Source organism: Athene cunicularia (assembly GCF_003259725.1).
Source record: "Athene cunicularia isolate RWA chromosome 4 unlocalized genomic scaffold, athCun1 chr4_part1, whole genome shotgun sequence".
Classification (NCBI taxonomy): domain Eukaryota; kingdom Metazoa; phylum Chordata; class Aves; order Strigiformes; family Strigidae; genus Athene; species Athene cunicularia.
The window spans coordinates 30217981-30240936 of NW_020799098.1; the positions used below are offsets into that span (position 1 = coordinate 30217981).

General features: G+C 39.5%; 1 protein-coding gene across 3 annotated transcripts in view; it reads right to left on the minus strand.

Moving 5' to 3' along the window:
* DLC1 (DLC1 Rho GTPase activating protein) overlaps nucleotides 1–22956 on the minus strand; it is a 232739-nt gene that overhangs the window by 15515 nt on the left and 194268 nt on the right. For all 3 annotated transcript variants that reach the window (XM_026846700.1, XM_026846702.1, XM_026846701.1), the window contains 3 exons: nucleotides 10669–10740; nucleotides 7836–7917; nucleotides 614–677 (listed from right to left, as the gene is read on the minus strand). In XM_026846700.1, the coding sequence (XP_026702501.1) occupies nucleotides 614–677; nucleotides 7836–7917; nucleotides 10669–10740 (218 nt within the window). The remainder of the gene's footprint in view (nucleotides 1–613; nucleotides 678–7835; nucleotides 7918–10668; nucleotides 10741–22956) is intronic.

The window sequence follows — 22956 nt, forward strand, 5'->3', positions numbered from 1 at the left end:
CTGGAAACATGCGAACTTTCTAAAAATGCAGCTGATGTATTCTGTAAATATACTGCTTTAATTTTGAGCTATGTAATTAAAAAACAAGGAAACAATGGGCCCAGTCCTACACAGGAATGGCTCTTTCCTTTGCGGGCCAAGCACAGTCTAACTGATCCTAGCTAGACCATAATAAAATAATACAATTCTAACATAATGGCAAAGAACCAAAACTGCGAAGATGATGCCAAAGATGTTGTTCTAACATTCAGGTCAGCTCATTCTGGCTGCTCAGGATCTCCTCCTACCCTTTACAGTCCTGTCTGAGTGCAGGTAATATGCTAAAACACAACAGTCTCACTGGCAGGCAGAGAAGCCCAGTGCCTTTCAGACTGGGAGCAGCATCCCAGGGAAGGGTTTGCTAACTGAATGACCTTCACCTGCGGCCAAGCCCTGCAGTTTTCACTCAGTGAGAAAATAAAACGAAATGTAAGTAGAGTTTTGACTGTGTGCCCTTGCCAGGTTCTACTCAGGTGTTATCCTAGACTGCAGCTAAGCTATCTGCTAGATGGGGGTTTTTTTTTCAGTTTTATTAATGTACAATGCTGTAACAGAAGATGATAAAGGAACTTACCCTTTTCCTGTGGGGACTAATTTCTAGCTTCATCACTGCACATTTGTTTAAAGTATTTAAGCGCCTGTAAAGCAAAGGAAACTATATTAAGAGAACACTCCAGTGTTTTGACACAGGCTATTCCAGTTCAAAAGCTTTTGTGAAGGCTGTCCCCAAACTGCTTTGCATACAAATAGCCACAAACAGAGTTTCAATTAGAGCCCCAATTATACTTAACCATTAACCCATTACATTTGGCTGTATTCTAACTTCAGAGAGAGGGATGGATGACTATTTGTCACAATTACCTGAATCAAAGTAAAGAGGAGTGAATGGAAACAAAGTTGAGAAGTGCATTATATCCGATGAATTGTAATAATTACATTTGTTTAAATAATTTAGCAGACATCTGAACCCTGAAACAACCAATCTTGGCAGACTGAAAGTAACGGAAAAGGCTTCTTATTTGACAGTGTACATGTGCCTATCTGAAAAAAGCATGCTACTTTAAAATTCTACTTTATAAGCTAAAACCTCCCAGAGGAAAGCTTATTTTCCACTTTTTAGGTGTCTATTTTGTTTGTGAATAACGATTATTTTCAATACAGTGCTGGGACAAGACAACTCATCAGTTTATAAAAAAACCCGAACCAAAACACACACCTGATTTTTCCTTCCTAAACTGAAAGTTTCTTTTATACATAAAAATATTGTCCCAAAGGACTAAATTTTAAACAAAAATAAAATGCTGCAGCAACAATAGTTAACCAGCCTCCTTGTGAAATGTGATAGCAGTCAGGATGCATATCCTGAAGTACCATATGAATGCATATAAGCAACCCTCTATTCCCTGATAAGCTAATGATCTGGTAGGTATCCCTAAAACAAACAAAAAAAAATCTTTCTTCTCCCTCTCCCTCAGAAGCTCAGTGTGCAAGACTAGCACAAACAGCTTAAAGCAGAGCAAAACTTGGCACTGTTAAACACAGAGCTCCACGGGGGTTTAGGTACAGCTAAGTGCAGGCTGCTGTGGTCTCCTGCCCTTCTCCCAGCTCTCGCCTCCCCAGAAATTGCTCCAGGGACATGGCTGAACTAAAATCTGCATTGGTAAAGCATGTTTAGAAAAATGCTGGTGCTAGGACAAGGCAAAGTAGGCTGGGCGTGATGCAGAATGCAAAAAAGCTGAAGCAGCACCTTCATGGAAATGACAGTTTGGTCCCTTGTGTTAATACTTCCACTCACGAGGCTGTACTGTGGGTTGGATGAGGAGACTAACTGAGCTGAAAACTAATCTTTCAACACTTTGTCGGGTTGAATTTCTCCCAGGTCAGTTCCCTGAGCTGTGTGAAAGGTAGTGTGTGCAGGGGGAAGGCAGAAGAGCAGAGCTTCCCCTTTCCTTCAGCCAGACTGCAGCCCAAATTCAACAGGAGAAAAACTGAGATTTAAAAAGCTTAATTCATTCTGAATGAAGTTGTAAAATTTCCACATAATTCATTTGAACAAAGTGTGATGAGAAACCTGTATCAGCAGCTTTGAAAAACTAAAAAAAAGCCCCAACGGAATGCTGACTTGTCCTGTTGCTTCAGATGAGTCTTTTCAGATTCGTGAAACTTGTAACTTGAATCTAGAAAATGTGTGCACAGGAAGAATTACTAGTTTCCTCTCTTCCCCCTTGCCTTTTATTCACAGGATTGGCTGCAGATGGTATTTACACAGGGCTCGATCCTGAAGCCATCAAAGAAAATGGAAAATCTCCTACTGGTGCTTTTGCTGCAGTTGTGAAGTAAAAAAAAAAAAAAGAAGTCAGTTTGATCTATAATTAGACCCAGCCACAACACAGCAGAAAAGAAGAGAAACAGGAAGAATTGCCATGGGTCAAATAGTAGGGTAGTGGCAGGTTAAGAAAGTTATCCAGATCTCTCTATTTTCATCTTTGCTCTGATTTAAAAGGCAGAAGGCTCAGTCCTGCTGGCTGCAGCTGGTGGGTACATGCACAAGGCCAGTGAATTTCAGAAGAATTGTATTTACGGCATGGGTGAAGGGGGAATGTCTCATCTATGACTACACAAGAAAACTGATATTTTGTTTTTTAAGAAGCCACACACAGCAGCAGAAAGCCACCTCCCTCTCTCTCTGCTATAAAAACATTCTCCTCTCAAACTCCTGGACCTCAAGATCTGGGAATATTAAACTGGTTTCAGTTCTGTGTTGTGTAATAATTTACAAATTTCACAGTGTTGCAACCTTTGACACATGCAGAGAGAAGTTATCACTGAATCCCTGTATCAGGCTTTATCTAGCTCCAGCCTGTCTGACTGCTAATAAAGATGATCTCTGATTTCACAAAGATTACACTGCCAGACTTCTCTCCTACTCAAATTAAAACCCTGAAATAGGTGCAGAAGGATAGAGCAAAGACCTCAGTTTCCATAGAGGGTGTTTAAGAAAAAAAAAACTCCCGTCACACACCTCACAAAAATAAGTATGAAGGCAAGATAAGGTAACCCCCAATGAGTGAGGTTAAATACAATAGCAGTAAGGCAAATAAAAGCTCTGTTACACATTTGACATGATTTCATCACAAAACCAGTTTCCCTTTTAAAACCCAAATGCTCTGCAACGATTGCCTCAGGTCTGCAACTTTCATTATACACATCACACATCCTGCTTTAACTTTTGCTCATGTTTAGCTGTGACCGCTTTCTTGAGCTATAGGACACTGAAAACAGTACCATTTGCAAAACTGCCTTCTAAACACATTACTGAGTCTGCAAAACTAAACCTAAAAAGTTTAGGCTTTGTCAGGATGAGAGTTACCTATACAACTGTCATTAACCTTCATTCATGCTTTGTAATACTTTTTAAGCATATAAGCACACATCCATTTTCTACAGCTCTCATCAAATTGATGCTTGTTAATGAACTGCAATTTTCTCTTCTGGCTCTGGACATTCTCCTCTGGTAATTCCATTCCCAGGTATAAATTAAACTTATCATTTCCCTACTGACAGTCAGCAGGTCTGCCTCATTCTTTAACTCTGTCTTATTCTGCCCAAACCTGTCTCAACGACACCTTTGCAAGGACAAGATGGGAGATGCGAGGGACGGGGCAGGATTGCTGCAGATGGCAGTTACAGCTGTTTTCACCAACTGGCTATCACAGTCTCAATTTCTACAATGCCTCCTACCATGGCCACTTTCTGGATGACAAGATAATATTCTTTCCCATCATTTAGATAAATGTCTTTGAATCATCCCTCTCTATATACATCTTCACATCCAGATGATATCTTACTGACATCCTTTTCCTTGCCCTTCATGTACTCCTACCCAGGCTCTCACGCTCCCTCACCACAGCTCTGCAAAACTCTTCTTCCTCAGGGTGGCCAATACAAAAGGACCTGATTCAGTCCCAGCCCCCGAGTTGAGGCTGGCCTGGATGAGTGGCAAGTACCCTGGAAGCCTGAATCTGCTGCACCCAACACATGAGGCACTGGAGCTTCTCTCAGAAATGAGCAGATGCATTTTTCCGAGTCTTCTCAGAAATGACCAAACCAGTTTAGCCTGAACTTTTAAGAAAGGCAGCCTGAACAAGACATTCACTATTAAAAATTTCAGTGTGAACAGCTAACTTCAGCTAATTTATAAATTAAAATATGGGTTTATAATGTGAAGTCTTTGTTAATCCGGATACCAGTTGGTTCTACGCTGGCTATAACCCCAGGTAATTCATTAACAGAAGAAAATTCTCACCCCATGCACCCAGGAAAAGTGGCAGCAATGCAGAATATTAGATTTATGATTTTTAGGTGGCAGTTTTTAATCAGAGTAACTCTATGATCTAGCTTTAAAGTTTAAAATGTTTTCTTGATGGATTTAAATTCTTAATTCCTTTTTATAGGGCAAATTCCAACTCCATTATACATGTAACTAATTGACAATACCAAGGGCTTTCTTGTCTTACTGCTGTGGGCAGCCTCTACAGTGGCTCCTGGGGTTCATCTGCATGTTCTAATCTGCAAAGGAGGCCAGCTCTCTACAAACCAAATGACACAATCAGCGAATGCTGCTCATGTGAATCTATAACAACCAATTTCTTGGATGGGAAGTCCCGATGGTAAAAGATTTAAGAAACCTCTTGCGTATATAGTGTGGCAGTTTTCTAGCTATACGTAAGATTAAATAGAATTTCCATCATGGCTTGCTATGTATTTTGTACTTAGCAACAACCTTTAGGATAAACATGCTTCAGTACTTAGTTTCATCAGTGCATGATGCAGCCAGTTACCCTCTGGCGATAAATTCCCAGTCATTAATCTACACAAAGTCTTATGAAACCAAGGCCAGCACAAGGCTTTGCATAGTCACTACACAAAGCATCCTAGCAAATTACAATAGAATTGTCACTCTTACATTTTTAACTCTACATTTCAAGATAAGATCACTAAAAGACATCTCTTAACCATGTATCTTCTACTGTTACCAAGTGCCATATGCTATCTCTGTAATTCAAGTCTCAACCCCCTTTTCACTTAAAAATTTTCCAGAAAAACCTTAACGGGGTGGCTACTGATACCTTTTCCATTTAGAAAGGAATTTGGCAAAGCATTTACTAAAAAGCTGTTTTAAAAGTTACATTAATTTTCCTGCTTACATTAATAACTCATTTAAAATGCTGCAAACATTAAAAAAAATCCCTATCACTGTCATTTCTACAGTCTTTTTAAAAACAATTTCTTCACATGCAGTAATTAGAAAAAGGTCCTGGCAGAACACTGGTTGTTACACAGAAAATCAGATTCTCAGCACAGACAACTTACAGCGTTCATTTAGTTTTGTGCTGAAAATGTAACTAACTCCAAAACTACTCTGATTTTCAGTCAAGAAACAGCGACAGACTTACAGTTGTGAAACAGTTCCAAGTCTTTTACTGAGTAAACCCCTTTACTGTTTACACACGGATCATGGCATGAGTCAAAATAAACCCAGGCTTCAGGCAGAAATGCAGCATTCCAAACCATGTGTCTTCTCCACATTTTTTAATTAGCTTTATAAAATTAAACAAGGAGATGTGGGGAAAAAAATCTGAAGGTGAAAATGTTTTGATAATGTACTGCTTTTGTCCAACACAAATTGTAACGGGCCAAATTCAGACATCTGAGACGATTGAGTGAATTACTGCAGTTTTACTCTGAGGTGGAATCTGAACACTTCTGGAGGCACTTTAGCTTCACTGTTAAAGTTATCCTGTAAATGATAATTGATATAGAAGCCACAGGCTTCAGAATGATATAGTTCAGCCTTTAAAATCTTTGTCTCAAACTACAGTGAGACCAGTGGATTCTTATGCCAGTGGATATTACAAAGAAAACAATTTGAAGATGAAAGTGAAGAGGTTAGTTTACAATTAGCAGGCTTATTAAAGATTTCCTAGTTTCTCAAAGTATCTCTAAACCTGTATCATTTTGGTTGGCTCACCTTTATTAGAAGGCTTACTATATAAGCTTCCATTCTTAGGATACAGAACTTTTTACTGTCCCCTATGTTCAGAAAATGTGCTGACTGTTTTTACTGATCACAATAGCAGCAATTTAAGATATGAGATATGGAGGGCATATTCTTACTTTCACTAGTGAGAAACAATCTGCTACCTTTTTTTCCCCCCTATAAATAAATAATCCCAGGTTAAAAAGTATTCCTGCAGGCAAGCACTATGTCCAAAATACGCTGGCTTGACTGTATTTTGTTTTCCTGGCAAGGGAAGACCAGGATTCTGGGAAACAGCATTTATTCACATTGCCGTACTTTCTGTTCAATGACTTCACAAGCTCCAGAGCACACAAATAATCAGACCGATGCATCACATTTTAATATCGATTATTATTAAGAGTCCTACCCTTGAGTAGGGCACATCTTGAGTGTGAATTTAACATTAATAAGATCTTTCACCTCCTCAAGACTGGACTTTTCTTAGTTTGAAAATCTTGCAAATACTTCTGAAGAACTTTAAATTCCAGTCCCTCTCTTTCCCTTCCAAGTATGGCAGTGATGGCATGAGAACACTATAAACATAAAGCCTTTCTTAAAAGGGTTTTGTAATTCATTAGAATTACTGACATTTAGAGTTGCAGACATCATGCAAGCAGTATCCAAAAGCATTCATTTTGCAGACAATTTGGAAAGCTGCCATACTGAAGGATGGAGGCAGAAAATTACTTATTTCTAGGTAATAGGATATATGAAAAGTTAAGGCATATTTTTTGCCATTTAAGATTGTGGACTCACATTAGAGGAGGCACCCGATGGATGGGTGTCAGATGGGGCCATTGCAACTGCTTTTATGACAAAATCAGTAATGCTGACGTTGTAGTTCTGTAAAAACATCCTGTCATACAGCAGCAAGTCTTGCTCCCTCTTCCCTACCCACCCATTCTCCTGCTCCTGCAGCTGGCTGTGGGGTCCTGCCCCACCCTTCGCACCTACTCTGAGCTTCATTATGCCTTTCAACGAGCTGATTTAATATGCTAACCCAGCAAAGGACTATCCAGACTCTGTGGGGTGAGTTGAACTGGTTTGTGGAAGGAGCCCATAAACAACAAATATAAGTAAGGGGAGCACGTGGCTGAGGGCAGGCCAGTCTTTGCAGTGGTGATAAACTCATAGATTCATTCACATTATCTGTTTCAGCTGTATGCATTCACTTTGGTGATCTTGGTGCACACAGCATGATGCACTGAGGTCAGCATGAGGGTTGTATACATAGCTTTTTGTTTTGTTTGTATACATAGCTACTCACCACGGTATGAAAGGAGAGTAACAGAGTGCAGCATCACTTTGCTAATACCGCTTCCAAAACCAATTCCTGTGTGGGAACTGATGCTACAGTTGTATTTGCAGATGGCTATAGCCAGCACAGTTCTGCTTTCACATGCCTAACTAATTTGTGAATTATTAATGAAAGCAAATTAAGAATAATAATAAAAAATATTCCTATGAACTACCTGTCACAAAGACCCATGCCGCTTTCGTCCCAACTTTGTTTTAAATAAGATGCTCAAATATTACTTAGCCCAAAATATTATTCTAATGAAAACCACATACTGATAGCGGATAATTAAAAGGTCTCAAGCAAATGTTTTTATAATGGTATATATTTCAGTTGAGGTTATGTTTGTTCTAGGTTATAATTTCTATTACACAGGAGGGGTGTTGTTACAAAATGCAGTGTGATTTTTTCACCTACCTGCATAAGGCTTCAATAGCATCTCTGTCCAGAAAGTCATGCTCTCGCTTGACTAGAGCGATGTCAATTGGAAAAAGAAGATCTGTAGAAATAGAGACAGATGGAATCAAAATTACTTTTATTCCCAGTGGTGTTATTTCAGAAGAACCAGCTGCCTCCAGTTGAGCTCACCAAGATGCCAGTGACTGGCACTTCTCAGGTAAACACAAGCTATCACCTCAAATGCCAGAGATGCTTCCTTTACATGTAGAAGTTTTTGACTTCACACTTCATGTAGAAGTGCGGCCTTGATAATGGAAAGTTCATAGGCAAAATGGAGGAAAATTGAACAAAGCAGAGATGAAACATCGGGAGAGAGAAAGAGGCAAATTCAAGCTCCCTATCCAACATCAGAAGCATAAATTGACTCAGGCTAGCTTTATTTAAAATAAATATACAATCTCCATCAAAGTCCTAATATCTCACATTAAAGAAAAATATCAGTAAACCCCAAATCTCTGGAAAAGTATAAAAACCCAAATCTCCCTGGCCGTTAATCAAGCTATTTAAAAGTTTGTCACTGTTACAACATTAATGAGATATGGACTGAAATGAAAGCAAGCCAAGCGGCGTGGAGCCCATACCACTTCCTTCCCTTAGGAGATTATTTAGGTAAACAACTAGGAGAGTGTGGAGGAGGAAACAATGTTGGCAGAGAGCTGAAAATTTACTACAGTTCTGAAGCAGCAACCACATATATATTATTTACTGTCCTCCACAGATTCCTGACTGTCATACAGGTCCTGATCTGGCATTCCTTGCCCAGGCAAAACTCCCACCAATGCCACTACAAATATACTGCTGCAGTGGCATACAACTTTCCCGGTCCAAGTGATTGTCTAGCAAATATTTTAATTTTGCTTTAGGAATAAACAAATTATGACATATTCTGCAAAACAGAAGAAATTTTGTCTTTTCTACAGAAAACTGCAGTTTTAGCAAAGCTACTGACAAAGGTCCACTGATTAATCTCCACTTTAAATGCATACTGCATAGGACCACTCCCTATAGGTGACTCCTCAGAACTCCTGTACCTAATTGCTTCATAGGTGTCCTTTCACTATTTTAAGTCCAAGGTGCAAGTAAAGAGGGTGAGCGTATTTAACTGGTATTTTTCACCAGTGCTGTAAGTTTTTCCACTGAGAAAGTTAGTACCTTAGAACACCCACAAGAAAACATATGGGAGAACTTAAGTGAGAGAGGTGACTTGGAAGAAGTTGACAGTCCACAAGTCCATTCTTTTTCTTATGCTTAATTTATGCTGTTGGTGGGTTTTTTTGTTGCTGCTGCTGCCAGGAGGGCTTGCAAAGGACAACAGTATGTTGTTTTCATATAAGGACAGCTGTCTTTTCAATGGGTATGGCTGGCCTTGCTCTCAATGCTTGCTCTCACCTCCGCAGTCCTTCTGATGTTATGCAGGACATGGTCCCACATTAGAAACTTTATGTAAGTCTAGAGTCTCTAGACTGGGCAATGGTTACCACAGGTAGGACATGTTTTCTGAATGCAAGTAATTTGTTAGGGGATTTACAGCTCAGCATAACATAAAGCCCACAAGCCCACATATTCAGCTGAGTCTTGTCCCCACTTTTAACAAAGACCGGAAGTATAGTCCCACTTCTGCATCCCAAGAAAATCTTGGCATCTCCATTAGCACAAAAAAAGAAAAAAAAAAAAGGAAGAGAAATAATAAAAGGAAATTTAATTTCTGAACAGGCAAAGAAAAGTTTTGCCAAGTGCTGCTTTTGAAAGTGCTATTATCATCTCATATTGCCAATGCAGCTGCAAATCAAAGCTCAACGAGATCATTTTTCAAGAAGGTCAGCTCAGCATTTGCTGTAATTTCCAACAGTTATTCACTGGAAATAATGGACTTTCTATGCTCGCTCTTACAAGCAGCAGCTGCAGTTTGTTTTATAAAAAAGAAGAGGCAGATAAGAGTGCATAATAATTTCACTACAAAGCAAGTAATTTTAAGTGGTGTTGGGGGGACATTCTGAACAATAATATACATATATAAAAAGGATATTGCACTTTAAAAGCAACTTCTGTCTGTGACGCTGCATCAGAGTGTAAGAACTGTATGCCAAAACTGCAAGTTCCTAGTATGTCAGAGAGACAATGAAGACAACAGTTTTAATTGAGCAAAACCTTTGTAAAAACAGACACAAAAAGCGAATCCATCCCACAGAAGGACAAGTGAACACAAGAAGCAGCAGTCTCTTCAAGGAGCTGCTGCACATCTGTGCAACAATGGCTTGTAGGTTCTTTCTTCCCTTCATAGCGAGCCTGTGTCCAACACCAACCCAAACTGCTCTGAAAAAACACACAGGACTTGGGAATCACAAGGCGTACAGATGTATCCACACATATGCAGAATTTCTTACCTCTGCTCCACTAGAAGAGCTGGCTGGTGGAGCTGGACACAGTTTCTGTGTTTCTCTAAGACTGGGCTTGTAGCAGTGGGTGACTACATTTGTGACAATATAGTTCATTTGTGTTTTAACTACAGGGATGTACCATGGTGCTAACATGACATGCTATGAGGACATTTGGAAGATCCAGACTAAAACAGAAACACGGAACAAATTTAAAACTCCGAGAGTGCTTCAGTCTCATTGGATTTGGTAGATCTATGCATGTGGTAGGTAGCAGAGAGCAGCCCAGTCCCTAAAAGTCATCTTATGTACTGGCACTTCAGTTGTGCCCCTGAACCTCATTTATTGGTGAATATTGACATCTTATTGTCCAGAAATTGCCAGAGGATGAATGACTTGCAAGCCCAGGTGCCTACCTTCATAAAGCTGCGCGTACTGTGGGAACCCAGCAGCCCGCAGCCAGTCACAAGCTTCCTTGGCCTCAATTTCTGGAAGAGGACAGAAACAAGACACCCTCCAATTAGTGATTTGCAAAGCAAAACCTTCCTCTCCATCACTTCTACTGTTCTACTATTCCCGTTACAAAATCAGCACGATGGTAGTCAGCAACTTTGAACGAAGACACAGGTCTGCTTATCCCAGTTTGCTTTTCTTCTCATGATCAATATATAGATTTGGGAAAGTCAGTAGCATGCACCTGTGATTTATCAACATCTCATCATTTTAATAATTAGAGAAACTGGCACAGATGAAAACTGTGGAAGTTATGGATTATTCTGTACAGGTTATTCTGTACAGGTTTTGTTAACACTAGAGAAACCAGCACTGCAATCAACATGAGCAGTATTTGTTTAACAAATCGTATGATGCTCTTGGCACAACTATTTTGTCTTGACATAAATTCCCAGTAGAGCTTGCAATACCGAGAACTTTAACATCCTGTAGATAGTACTGACAGACCCAAGCCCAAGAATAACCAATACACTGTACTGCAGCTCACTCAAGCACATATTTACTATCCAGCAAGAACCTAGTTTCACTGGAGATCTTCAAGACATTTATGAGTTACTTGGTATATTTCAGGGAATTCAGCTAACTTTTCCTCAGACTGCCCAAAACAGCATGACACAAAATTGAATTATTCACATATATATACATGACATCAAAAGAAAGGAAACATTCTGAACATGGGATATATTAGTCTATGAATAAATTACACATAAGTTCATTTGCTATTTAAACCAAGCAGAAGTAGATATGTTATCTTATTAGCTCAAACTAGGAAAATGTAAAAGGTATTTAGGGTGTTCTCTAAGAGTTCAGAAAACAGATTGGGTTAATTTTGCTCTAAAAATTCAAGAAAAACGTTACTGGGAATTTACCTCCCTGCTTAGAACGGATCAGACAGTGAGCAGTCAGAAAGTCTTAAACTTCATTTGGCTTTGATTATATTCCCTGTTCTTGATGGACCAGAAAAGAAAAGCTTCATTATGTACAACTCAGTAGACAATTTTGCCACCTACTTGGAGAGGATACTATAGCTACCTGCTGTAGAAACCACGTGCAAAAGGTTCTGCTGAGAATACACATTACTGGTTATACGGCAGTGAAGAGGCAAACATAAGTAAAATGTCTCAAGATTTTGGCATGTTATGAAATATTCCCAGTGAGATATAGGTACAAAACTAAAATCAGGTGAAACGGCAGGCACCTTTCCAGTGTCTCCAAAATGACGGCAATCCCTCTTTAAATTTCCAAATTGCTACAACAGGGTTAAAATATTTGTGCTTTGCCAAGCTACTTTGCTAAGATACATATCCAAACCAAGGGGTTAAGGTGAGCCAAAGCACAACATTCCAGATAAATAAACAGCTAAAAACCCACTCTCGCTGAAGTCAGGACAAGCAGGCATTTGTGTAACTTGTGTTTGCTTCACCTTTGGGTTATGGGACCACATGAGAACAAGCACGTAGAGACATATTGACTTAGCTACTCATTAAGAAAAAGCATTCTTCAATTCCAGTCACAAGTAATTGTAAAGTTTTGCTTAAAGTAGTATTTTAATTTCAGTATCCTAAGGAAATACATAGGAAAGTTAATAAAGAAGGGAAAAAAAAGAAGTTAAATATATTTAAAACTTGTACTGCTAAAGGAAGAACAAACAACAGGATATTAGTATCTCAGAAGCAGTGAAAATACTAAAGTAAAAAAATCTTAAATTATTTTTAAGAGTACTTAAAATACACTATCTTATAGGTCACATCCTGCAGAAGTGACTGGATTGAATGAGAATTTTATTTGATTTAAAACTGGGGAAAAAAAAAAAAGTGATCCCCAATAACCTGTATGTAACTCAAAATTCAGGTAGATGCTTGTAGCGCAACTGAAAATAGTGTGAGATTCCTTACTACTGCAGTGGCTTTTAAATGTGTTAAAATATTTGTTCAGAGGTCCTTTACTGAGCACCTCAGGTATATGATCTGTAAAATATTTCTAGAGCTAGAAAATTATGAATATGCATTTATCAGACTTTTTTCAAGGTTCTCTATAGACACTTTGTTTATCTTTTCTGCAAATATATGTGCAAGTTACATGGAAATTAGATTTTATGGGCACCCAGGTGTCAGGTGCCTTTGGGATTTTCAGAGCATATTTGTTTTCAAAATACCTTTGAGAATCCCCCAAGAAGTATACCTAGGCAATGAAACACCTGAGTAATTCCTGGCTGGCCACAAGATTTGCAGAGAATAATAAAACACCAGTGCATCTGTTCATCAATAAGACTAGCCAAATGTCTAGGGCTGGGTATAGGACAGCACCAACAGTTTAAAAGCAATATTTGCCCCACTTTCATCTCAAACATTTTGGAAAAGCCAGAGGTCTAGTTTCTGGCTCCTGTTGCAAGTCCTTGGAAGGGCAAAGGGTTTGGAGATCTGTCTGGAAGAAGGGGCCAGGGAGTCCCCCATGGCCAGGGTTCTCTGTGTCACGTTCATCCACACAAAGTGTGTGTCAGAGAGGGATATGGGAGACAGAGTAGAGATGGGACCTAAAAAAGAAGGTCCTTTTGTTCAACTCCAGTTGGCCAAACCCAGGATTGCTCCTAGACTGTACCAGTGTGCTGTGACCAGATGAATGGAAAGGTCATTTCTCATCCAGCTTCCCCATCTCAACCCTGACGGCTACTGAAGAGTCAGACTATGAACAAAACTGCATATGTATGGGAAAATCTTGCAGATCAAAATACAGCCAGAGGGAGAATCCAGCCCAGGGTGCACTGAATGGGCTGCACAGAAAGCTGAGTACACAGAACAAGCTTGGTCACTAAGAGATACAAACTTACATAGTTGAAAACTTGTATAGGTAAAAAGTTCATTACCACAACTTAACTGGAACCGGCCTCTGAGAATAAAATACATTAGCTAAACCTGATGTTCTGGTCAAATCATTTCAATTACGCTAGAGGAGAAGGCTCATTCCCACACTTTCCAAATACCAGCTTTTCTTCCATCTCAGCAGCATCAGCCCTGGGACTCTTGGTTTGCCAGCTGCCATGGTTTCATATTCAGGGGGACAGGGAAAAATATGCAAGTCCTTGTTATCTGGATCAGTGTCAACCAGGATAATGAGGGGCAAAAGAGAGAAGCACAGAACTTCCCAAATCAGATTTTTCCACTACTTGTAAAAAAGTTTTAGAAGGGACAGGGCACACAGAAGCCTTTTTTCAGTCTCCCAGGAGACCTAGGTTACAGATCATTACCTGAGCTACAAACTCACTGCCAAGCACAAATCTGCTTGGTTGGGGTCAGCTGAGAGCCACAAGGAGATGAACCTACACTGCTTTACAAGCCATTTTAGGGAAGACCTACTTCAGCTCCAATTAATCTGCCATGATATGCAAAGCAATTTTCCACCATGAGCATCCTTCTGATGAAGACCTGGCAGCTGAGCTGATACAAATTGCTGCAGGCAAGGGTCTGGTCTTATTCCCTCCTTCCACTCCATTCCTGCAGTGCCACTTCCTTTCTGAATTAAACATCCTTGCCAGCTAAAACCTTTACAATAAACTACAATTCAGTATACATTCCAGGCAAGAAATGTATGTGCAGCTTTTCAGATGTGTGTCCTGTGCCCTCCCCCAGCAGCAGGAGGTTCTTGTACGAAAGAACTGCTGGCAAGAAAGAAATCGCGCTATTATTTCTAAATGTCCTGATATACAAAAAAACCCTCTTAGAAAGTAAAACAAAACAAAACCCAAAACAAAAAAACCCAAAAAAGAGTACAATGAAGTCTTTATTCTTGGTGTAGTGTAAGCAAACAGCAGGCAAATGTGTTAAAGAGGAAACAGGAAATTTTTATTGGAAACAGCTTTATTTGTTGGTCCGTTTCACAAAGCAGGCCTCCATGCTCAAATCAGGGTTAGGAGTTCCTTTTGTGTATGGTTGGGAACCATTAGCCCTTATTTACCCACTTCCTGGGGGGTTAGGAGGACCCAATTCTTCCCCAAATTGGTAAGTGAAAATGGAAACGTCTAACTTCCTTTTTGTTTAACTTTGGTTAATCTTGGTTCTTGGCCCTGCAAGTTTGCAAGTCTAAAACTTCATATCAAAAACTTCTCAGTTCACACCTTGTTTGATACTGCAGTTGCAGAAGAGAGAGCTCTAAGATGCCTGTAGCCTTTTGTTGGACGATACCTTCCTTCCCACAGAAAATAAAAACCACACAGTGTGATGCTGCAGTAATGTCCTTTCAGAAAAAAAAATAAAATCATAACAGTCTAGCTAGGAGTAGCAAGATCATTTGCTTTCATTCTTCCTTTCTTTTTGCTTCCATGAAATAACATGCAACTTAAGCACCAGCTCTTTCAGGGTCTTTGGGACAAGGGGCAAAGCAGATATATCTTCGTATAGTCATGCACTGACTCAATTTTCACCTAAGTGCTAAACATCTTATGAACAGTTCTTCCAAGCAGATGGTTTCCTCTCGCCTCAACTTAAGACACCTTTATAGACACATTAGCACCTCAACACATCAGTTTTACTCATCTCACCTTCTGGCTCTGTTAAGAGAGCAGATTGTAAAAAACTGTAGCGAGAGACTGGTCAAATCAATGTCGTTAAAATCAAATTTCAGCAAAAATGGGCTTTACTGCTGAAGCTTCACTCCAATGCCATACCTAACAACTAGTTTGTTTGGGGTTCTTTTTGGTCTTAATTTTTGACCATGTCGTTCGAGTTGAAATTCACTATTTGACATTTTCAGAAAAGAAAGAAAAAAAAAAAAAAAATTGAATGCTCAATCATCTTCCCAAATTAGTTTGCAGGAGACTCTTTTCCATGCAATGCAGTGAATGTGATTTCTCACTGTGAATGCTAGAGATGAACCTGCTTGCTTCTTACTGTAATCCATAAAACTCCATTAACTACCTGCACATTTTCTAAGGCACAGATGGAGCACAAAGAGGATTCATTCTCACCCAGGACTGATGCTCCAATTAATGGCTGCAAAAGACTTTGCAAGCTCAGAAGGCTCATTCTCTTTTTTCTGTCTGTATCATAAGTTACCTGTCCCAAAATATCATGCCCCTCTGAAATTTCTGGTGTTTTGCAAAATTTGCAAAACACTGTCCTGAGCTATTAAGAAGCTTGAGATAATTCAGGATCATATTTTTTGAGAACAGCTGTGGTATATATGAGAAATATTCTTCTCTGGATAGAATTCCACTGCCCAAGTACAAGCAATTATTTTTCCAAGTGCTTGAATTACATTCCTGATGTGAATTGTGCTCCCAACACTAGACTTGATCACACTATCCAACAACTCAGTCTACAGATACATGAACACGGATGTGAAATCTGAGACAAACCGGGAAAAAACTAAACTGTGGCAGCTGTCTACAAATGAGCAGTCCAGGCACTGAAAATGATAAATAAGTTCTGTGTAATGTCATACGCCTGCAGCCCTTTAAAGCTGGGACAGTATGACTTCCTAAGAGTTAGCCTGCTACGTGTCCATGGCCTCAGATGGTTTTTACTTTGAAGATATGTGACTGTAGCTTGAAAATAATTAAATTCCTTTTCCTAAGTCTGTTTTTTCTCAAACCTTTACAGTCAAATATTCTTTAGGCAGTATCATTAACCTGGTGTTCCACACCTTTCAAGAAATCAGCATGTAGCAAGGACTGAAGAAACCAAAAATGTAATTAATGAAGAACAGCATTTTATAAGGATAATGTCCTCAAACACTGAAACTTGGTAAGTTTGTCAATAAACATTCAACCACTAAAAGCTAGAGAATTTTGAAAATCCCATTAAAAGTACTTGCCAAATTTCTAACATGTTTGGAATCTCTTCTTATTCTAAGAGAATAATCTAATCTTATGATGCGTTTCTGGAAGAACCAGTGAGTCCAAGAGAATAATGAGTATGGCTTTTGAACTGATGACAAGCTTGCAGGGTTTGAAGTGAAAGCTAACAACCTTCCTGAGAGGGTCCCCTTTCTCCTTTCACTTTTAAAGTGCAACTTACTTTTGAAATAGCAGCTGCCTTTTTTGATGTGCTCCTGTTTTTCCTCTATGCTTCAATCTACCTTCCACAGTCAAACAATACATGCTTGATCTCCACTTAATGCTGCCTGCCTCAACAGTCAGTTCAAGCTGATATGGATGCACACACAATTTTAAGAAAATATTTCTTACCAAAAACTTCCTGGAGGAAAAAAACACAAGTTCTTGAAAGAAACCATATATGACACCAAATATATATACTGCTTTCTAGTCATAAAAGCCCTAGAAAGAGGTGGTGGTGGGGAATGTTACTCAAATGTTTCTCAACTATGTGATGATGACTGAAGAAACACTCTTGTGTTCCTGCTGGCTTTGGGTTAAACATGGGACTGTTTCTTTTGAGTTATGGAGCCTTGCAGCAAGACAGTAACTATGCTGCTGATGTTATGTATAAACCACAGGACACTGGGAGAAGAAACAGAGTATGTTTGGAATTTGTGTGGGAACAGATGAAGAAGAAGTAAGGAAACAGATGTTTAAGATCATATATTGCTATTTTCTCTGAAAAAAATCAGGAAGCTTGAACACCGTTTTTTTTGTCAGCAAAGCTTTTGGAAAGCCAAATGGCTTACTTCCACTGATGAGGGTTTAAGTTTGTTTATTTCCTTAATGATGAAAGCTAAATAAATTAAATATATATATATATATATATATGTGTGATTAGTTTCCAAAATATCCACATAGATATATGTTGGCTGTATATAATTTCCCTCCCTACCAACTGTACCAGGTTACATAGTATAGTAGTTTTAATTGCTCACCAATCCTCTTGGCTAGCATAGGAAACACAATGCTACTTTTGTGTACCAAAATCTAATTAACTTGAATCTCCTTTTCATAGTCTTCAGCATATTGAAATAACTTCAAAAGTTTTTCAGCTCAAAACTTAACAAGAGAAACAGCAATTGTTGAAAAGATTTAAAACGTTTAGGGATTGAGTCATTGCTTGCTGAAATCAGTGGAAGCCTCCATGAATTTCAGAGGAATTAAGCCCTTCCCACATGGATCCATGGGTCTTTAAAACCCAACAATACTTTTTGAGGAATAAATATTCCTATCCAAAAAAATATTTTAAATGAGACCTGCTAAGTCCAGTTGTGCCGCAAGACCCATCCCAAGCATGGGGAACAGCCCAGATTTTCATCGGAGCACAAAGAAGGCCAGTGCCTGATGGCAGGAGGGCAGAGGGGGCACAACCACCACTCCCAGAGCATGCCCTGGCTGGCAAGAGGTCATCCCCTCTGTCAAGGGGACCTGGAGCAACTGCTATACTCTGAAAAGCATCAAATCACTGCCATTTCAGGATTTAACATGGGGGTACTGGAATCAAGGATATTTCCCATGTCTCTGTCAAGCGCTTTCCCCATACACTCCATAACAGATTGCAATTACTGCTTATCTTCACACTATTAAATATGCTTCTAACTGCAAAAAGTTGGCTGCAGTACTTCCTAATTTGCTGAACACTTTTGGAAAGCATGTGCTAGGACACAAAAGAAACATCACAAGTCCTGGTTTACACTGTAAATCAGGTTCATCATTTATTCCTAAATGTTCTTTTTGCATTTTGAGCATATACAGGAGGATTAAAAGAGAAATTAAAAAAACAATGCATTTTAAAAACTAACTTTTTTCAAACAGGAGACTAAAGCTTCATGGGGCAGTTTTCCTGCCAAAGAACAGTTCTTTTTATAGATTAAAGATGGTCTTCTCCCATTCATTTTTAAGAAGATTCACAGATGAAGAGGAACAAGATGTCAAGTGACTTAAAAAAACCTTAAGAAATAATTGGGCATGTGGGTTATTTATCTGGGCTGATTAATACAGGGTGGTCTTGGAAGAGGATTATTTGGGACAGAGAAAGCAGTTAGTCAGATCCTCTGAAGGAGGTCATGTTGACAGATTCCAGAGTGAGAAACGAATCCTCCTCCAAAGACTGGGAAACAGAAGATGACTTTAACCTTCTCTTCTCTCAGAAATTACTTGGTTAGAATGACCTTTAAGGACATACCAGAGGGGCAAACATTAACCATTTCTACTCCCAAGCCCAGCATTAATATCGTCCCATTGCACTCTGTCCGTGAGCTAGTAAACTTGCATACTGTATGCAAAGCTCAAATGCAAGGCTCACTGGGCTCCAAAGGGAGGCAAAGGTGAGCAGGTCCAGCATGACATACTTCCTCTAAAAATGGCCAACCAAAGTCTGGTTTAACTGTTCAGATCTAGGAAATAATAATGCTATAAGAGCTGATCTGAGCTGTCTCAATGGTTCATACAGAAGAAAGTAGATTTTTATACTGACAGTTACTTCTTCTAGCTTGTTAACCCATAAACTCAAAACCATCCACACTCAGAGGAAGGACTGTATGGAAGAGAGACTACCTTTGCATCACAACCATCTAGTGCTTACCTCATTGATGACTCAGTCCCCAGACTGCACTGTATGGATGATACAACACTAGACACAAAATACCAGCTGCAGTGGAACAGCCCAGCATGAAGCTGGTAATGTCCCAGCTGAGTGCCTCTTTCCCTAAATCAGAATTAAAGATGCAAACCTGGATTTTCCCAAAGCAAATAATACTATGAACTTTCTATTTCCAGATATTACAGACAGCTACAGTATTCTGTCTGTGATATTGCATACTCAAAAATGCTTTTCTCAGTACTTGGTCTCATGGTCACACCTCAAGAGAATGGTCTAGATACAGCAGAGCCATGGTAGCACTGCGAAGTCTACACACACTGCAAAGGAAAGCAGAGACTATATTTGGAAAGAAGGTGGTAAGTTAAAATAGATCATGAAGCTTTACACTGGAAAGTTTCTTCTAATGCACAGGAAATCTGTTCTCAGACACACATACGGAGAGCAGAGGGAAGGGCGGCCAGCAGAGCATCCAGTTCTGTGAGTCTACAGGGTTACAGAAAGAACATTCCCAAAATGCAAGAATGTAGGGGGATACATTTTTCTTGATCTTGAATCTTCAGTAAATGACAAGAATAGGTCCGGGAAGGTCACACCCCTGGCTTCAAAAAATGTCCTTTATGCATCTCTTCAGGAAGAGTTCTTTGCACAGCCTGAGATGAGCATTTGCATAGAGATTTAGACAAATATAAATCATATTTAAAACCAAATCTAAGGAATTCTGCACCATTTTGGACTTTAAAAAAATGTCACCAGTAGCAATAAGTGAGCCATCACATTGTGTCTTCATTAGAAGGGAGACTGGACAATATTTTTTCCTGAACCAGTCTCATCTAGCACAGACCTTCCCAAGGGAAACAAATACTAGACAATATTTGAAAGAATATTCATCCTAACATAAATAAGAATGCTTATCATGCTCTTCTAAAGACACCAAAGTACTTCAGAAAGGCACGTAGTATTACCTGTAACTTTCAGATAATGAAACTCAGTGAATTAAAGTCACTCTTGACTTCATTTTACTTCTACCAGTTATGTCAATGGTATACTGTACTAACACATCTCCTGATTTCAAAGGTTTGCTGTGTGGGATAGGGTAGTACTCAGTGTCAGCAAGTATGGCAGAGTAAGTGTCCAGTGAAGAGAACCAGAGAGCTCCAACCACAGCCCAGTCCTGTGCCCCTTTCATGGGACTTGCTCATCACTGCTGGAAGACAGACTGTTTTTTCCTTAAAACAGGAGAAGGGGGAAAAATGGAAGACAAAATAAAAAGGAAAAAAAAGAAAAAACTTAAAAAACCCCTTTGGAATAAAAAAACTCACAAGACAATCCAGATAGCCTGTACCAGTCAGATTTACTGATAGCATAGGTATAAGCAAGTAATAAACCTGGAATTGCTGAAATTACCAAAATTACTACATCACTAGAGAGGATATAGTGTTTCATAAATCATTCACCCTGAATCACTGAGGATCATACTGTAAGCAGAACAATATAATACCCAATGAAAATTTATAAAATATATAGGGGCATCATCAGTGGAGATGAAACAAGTAAGTTTTATGTGAAAAAAAACTTGGGTGGATGATTTGATTACTTTATTTCTATAATACGCACAAGAAGGAAGGGGAAACATCTGAAGTTATTTTTATTTCCCCAAGTCTTCTGGCTATACTGTATGAATGCTAGGGTGGGTCTGGCATTGTCTGAAATGTGTCAGGGTCCTTCTGCATAGCCTCATTTCCTTCTTCCTGTTGCTAGGAAGGATAGTTAAGCATGAAAAGCACTTGTTTACAGTACAGGACCATCCTGTTAAGCACAGGAGTTCTCTTCCTCCATCTCCTTTTAACCAGCCAAGGGTGCAGTTGTGTTTATGCTGAAGCCAATAGCACAATTCCAATCAGAGCGAAATTGGAAGAGAAGTCTGAATCTCTCAAGAAGCCCAAACATAACATACTGTGGTATTCTGACCAGAAAAATCTTTATCATGCAAACTGCATCTCTAAATATTTGCAGAACTCATAAATTCACATGCCTCAAACAAACCATGGCCTAGAAGGCGATGAATTAGAAGAACCAGAAAAGTAAAACCAAGTCACCTCTCATGTCCTTCTTCTAGGAATCCTAATATAAACATTCAAGCACATAAGGACAACTGCAGTACCTTTTTCCTGCCCCCACCAGAGGCAAAACACACAGGGTACTTGTAAGCTTCCATGACTAGCACCAATCTTTCTCTCTGGCCCAGCAAGGGCAGCTGCAGAACTGTCTGGGAAGACCCTGACTCAAGAATTAAAAATCCTAGGCTGAATCTACACAACAGATTTAAAACCCAAATAAAAACATGACAAGAGATATTCTTGTTTTAAACTACTACTTAGAAATGAAATGTTAACAACAGCTCCATGATGTTTCAAACTAAGTATCTGTACTTCCTTTTGACAAAAAATAACCCTATTAACAAACCAAGTTATTTTAAAAGAAGATAAAGAGATCAGGAAGTCCTAGAGGTAACAAAAGGTAGCTCCAAATGCTTTGATTTCTATGAACTTGCAGATGAAAGGAATCCTCTCAAAACAGTATACACTTCTTCTTTTGCATATACTATATTTTATAATCAAAGAATCTCAGTCCTAATCAGGGTCCCACAGGCAAACTGAAGTAGTAACCCAAACCCATGTGCTAGAGAGACACTGATCCCACTTCCTGGTCACCTTGGCCCTTCTCTTTTTTGTTGCTTCTACTGGACAGGCAGATCAGGATGCCTACAGGACATCCATCAGTAAGGATACCTGGAAGACAAGATAGCAGGCTACAGCTGTGGCATCAACAAACGTGGCTAATTCCATCTCCGTTTGCTGTCAGCCAGCAATTGCCTGGTTGCCAGACAGATGCTGAATCAGTCTGACACTGAACTGTTCATAAATTTATACTCAGAGGCTTGTATGAATTCTGCTTGTCTCTTCCTTATGTCCATTACAAAGAGCCTTAAAACATGACCTGACTCAGAGCATTGTTACTGATTTGTTGCTGGGAATTTCTTGATCAGGGCAGGGCAACTCAAACAGATCACACTGACTCCTGTAAAAAAATAAGAGCATCCATAATTGATGGCTAAGATAAAATTATATTCCCTAGTCTTTAAATTCACATGTGTGAAGTACCACAACACATCAGGCAGAAACGTCTGACCTAGTTAAATACAGTGTTTAAATGCAGTTATTTCTTCACTACTCTAATTTTCCCCAAAGAGAACAGGGGAATAAAGAAAAGAAAGAAAGGGAAAAAAAAAATGTTCTACCAATAGTAAGTGCCCTTGACTGGCAATAGAGCTCATTAGGCTAATGGCAAGACATCGCTCAACAACTTCACAGTTATGGTGGAACTAAGCTATTGGTGGTTGTTTGGAAAAAAAAAGGGGAGGGTGACACGGAACATAAAACTGCCCGACTGAAAAACAGCATCGATTTTTGGTTTGCCCCGAGAAGGGGGCGGAGGTGAGGGTGATCCCGGCTGGCAGGAGGTGCCGCTCCTCCACCGGGATCAAAGCCTCCGGGGGTGACATCAGGGCTGGCCACCGCCGCACGGCAGGAGCCACCGGGCTCCTGGAGGCCATCGGGCTAATTATGAAGAACTTCAAAAGAAACTCGACGCTTCCCGTCTCGCAGGGACTCCCAGAGAAAGAAAAAAAAAAAAAAAAAAAAAAAAAAAAAAAAG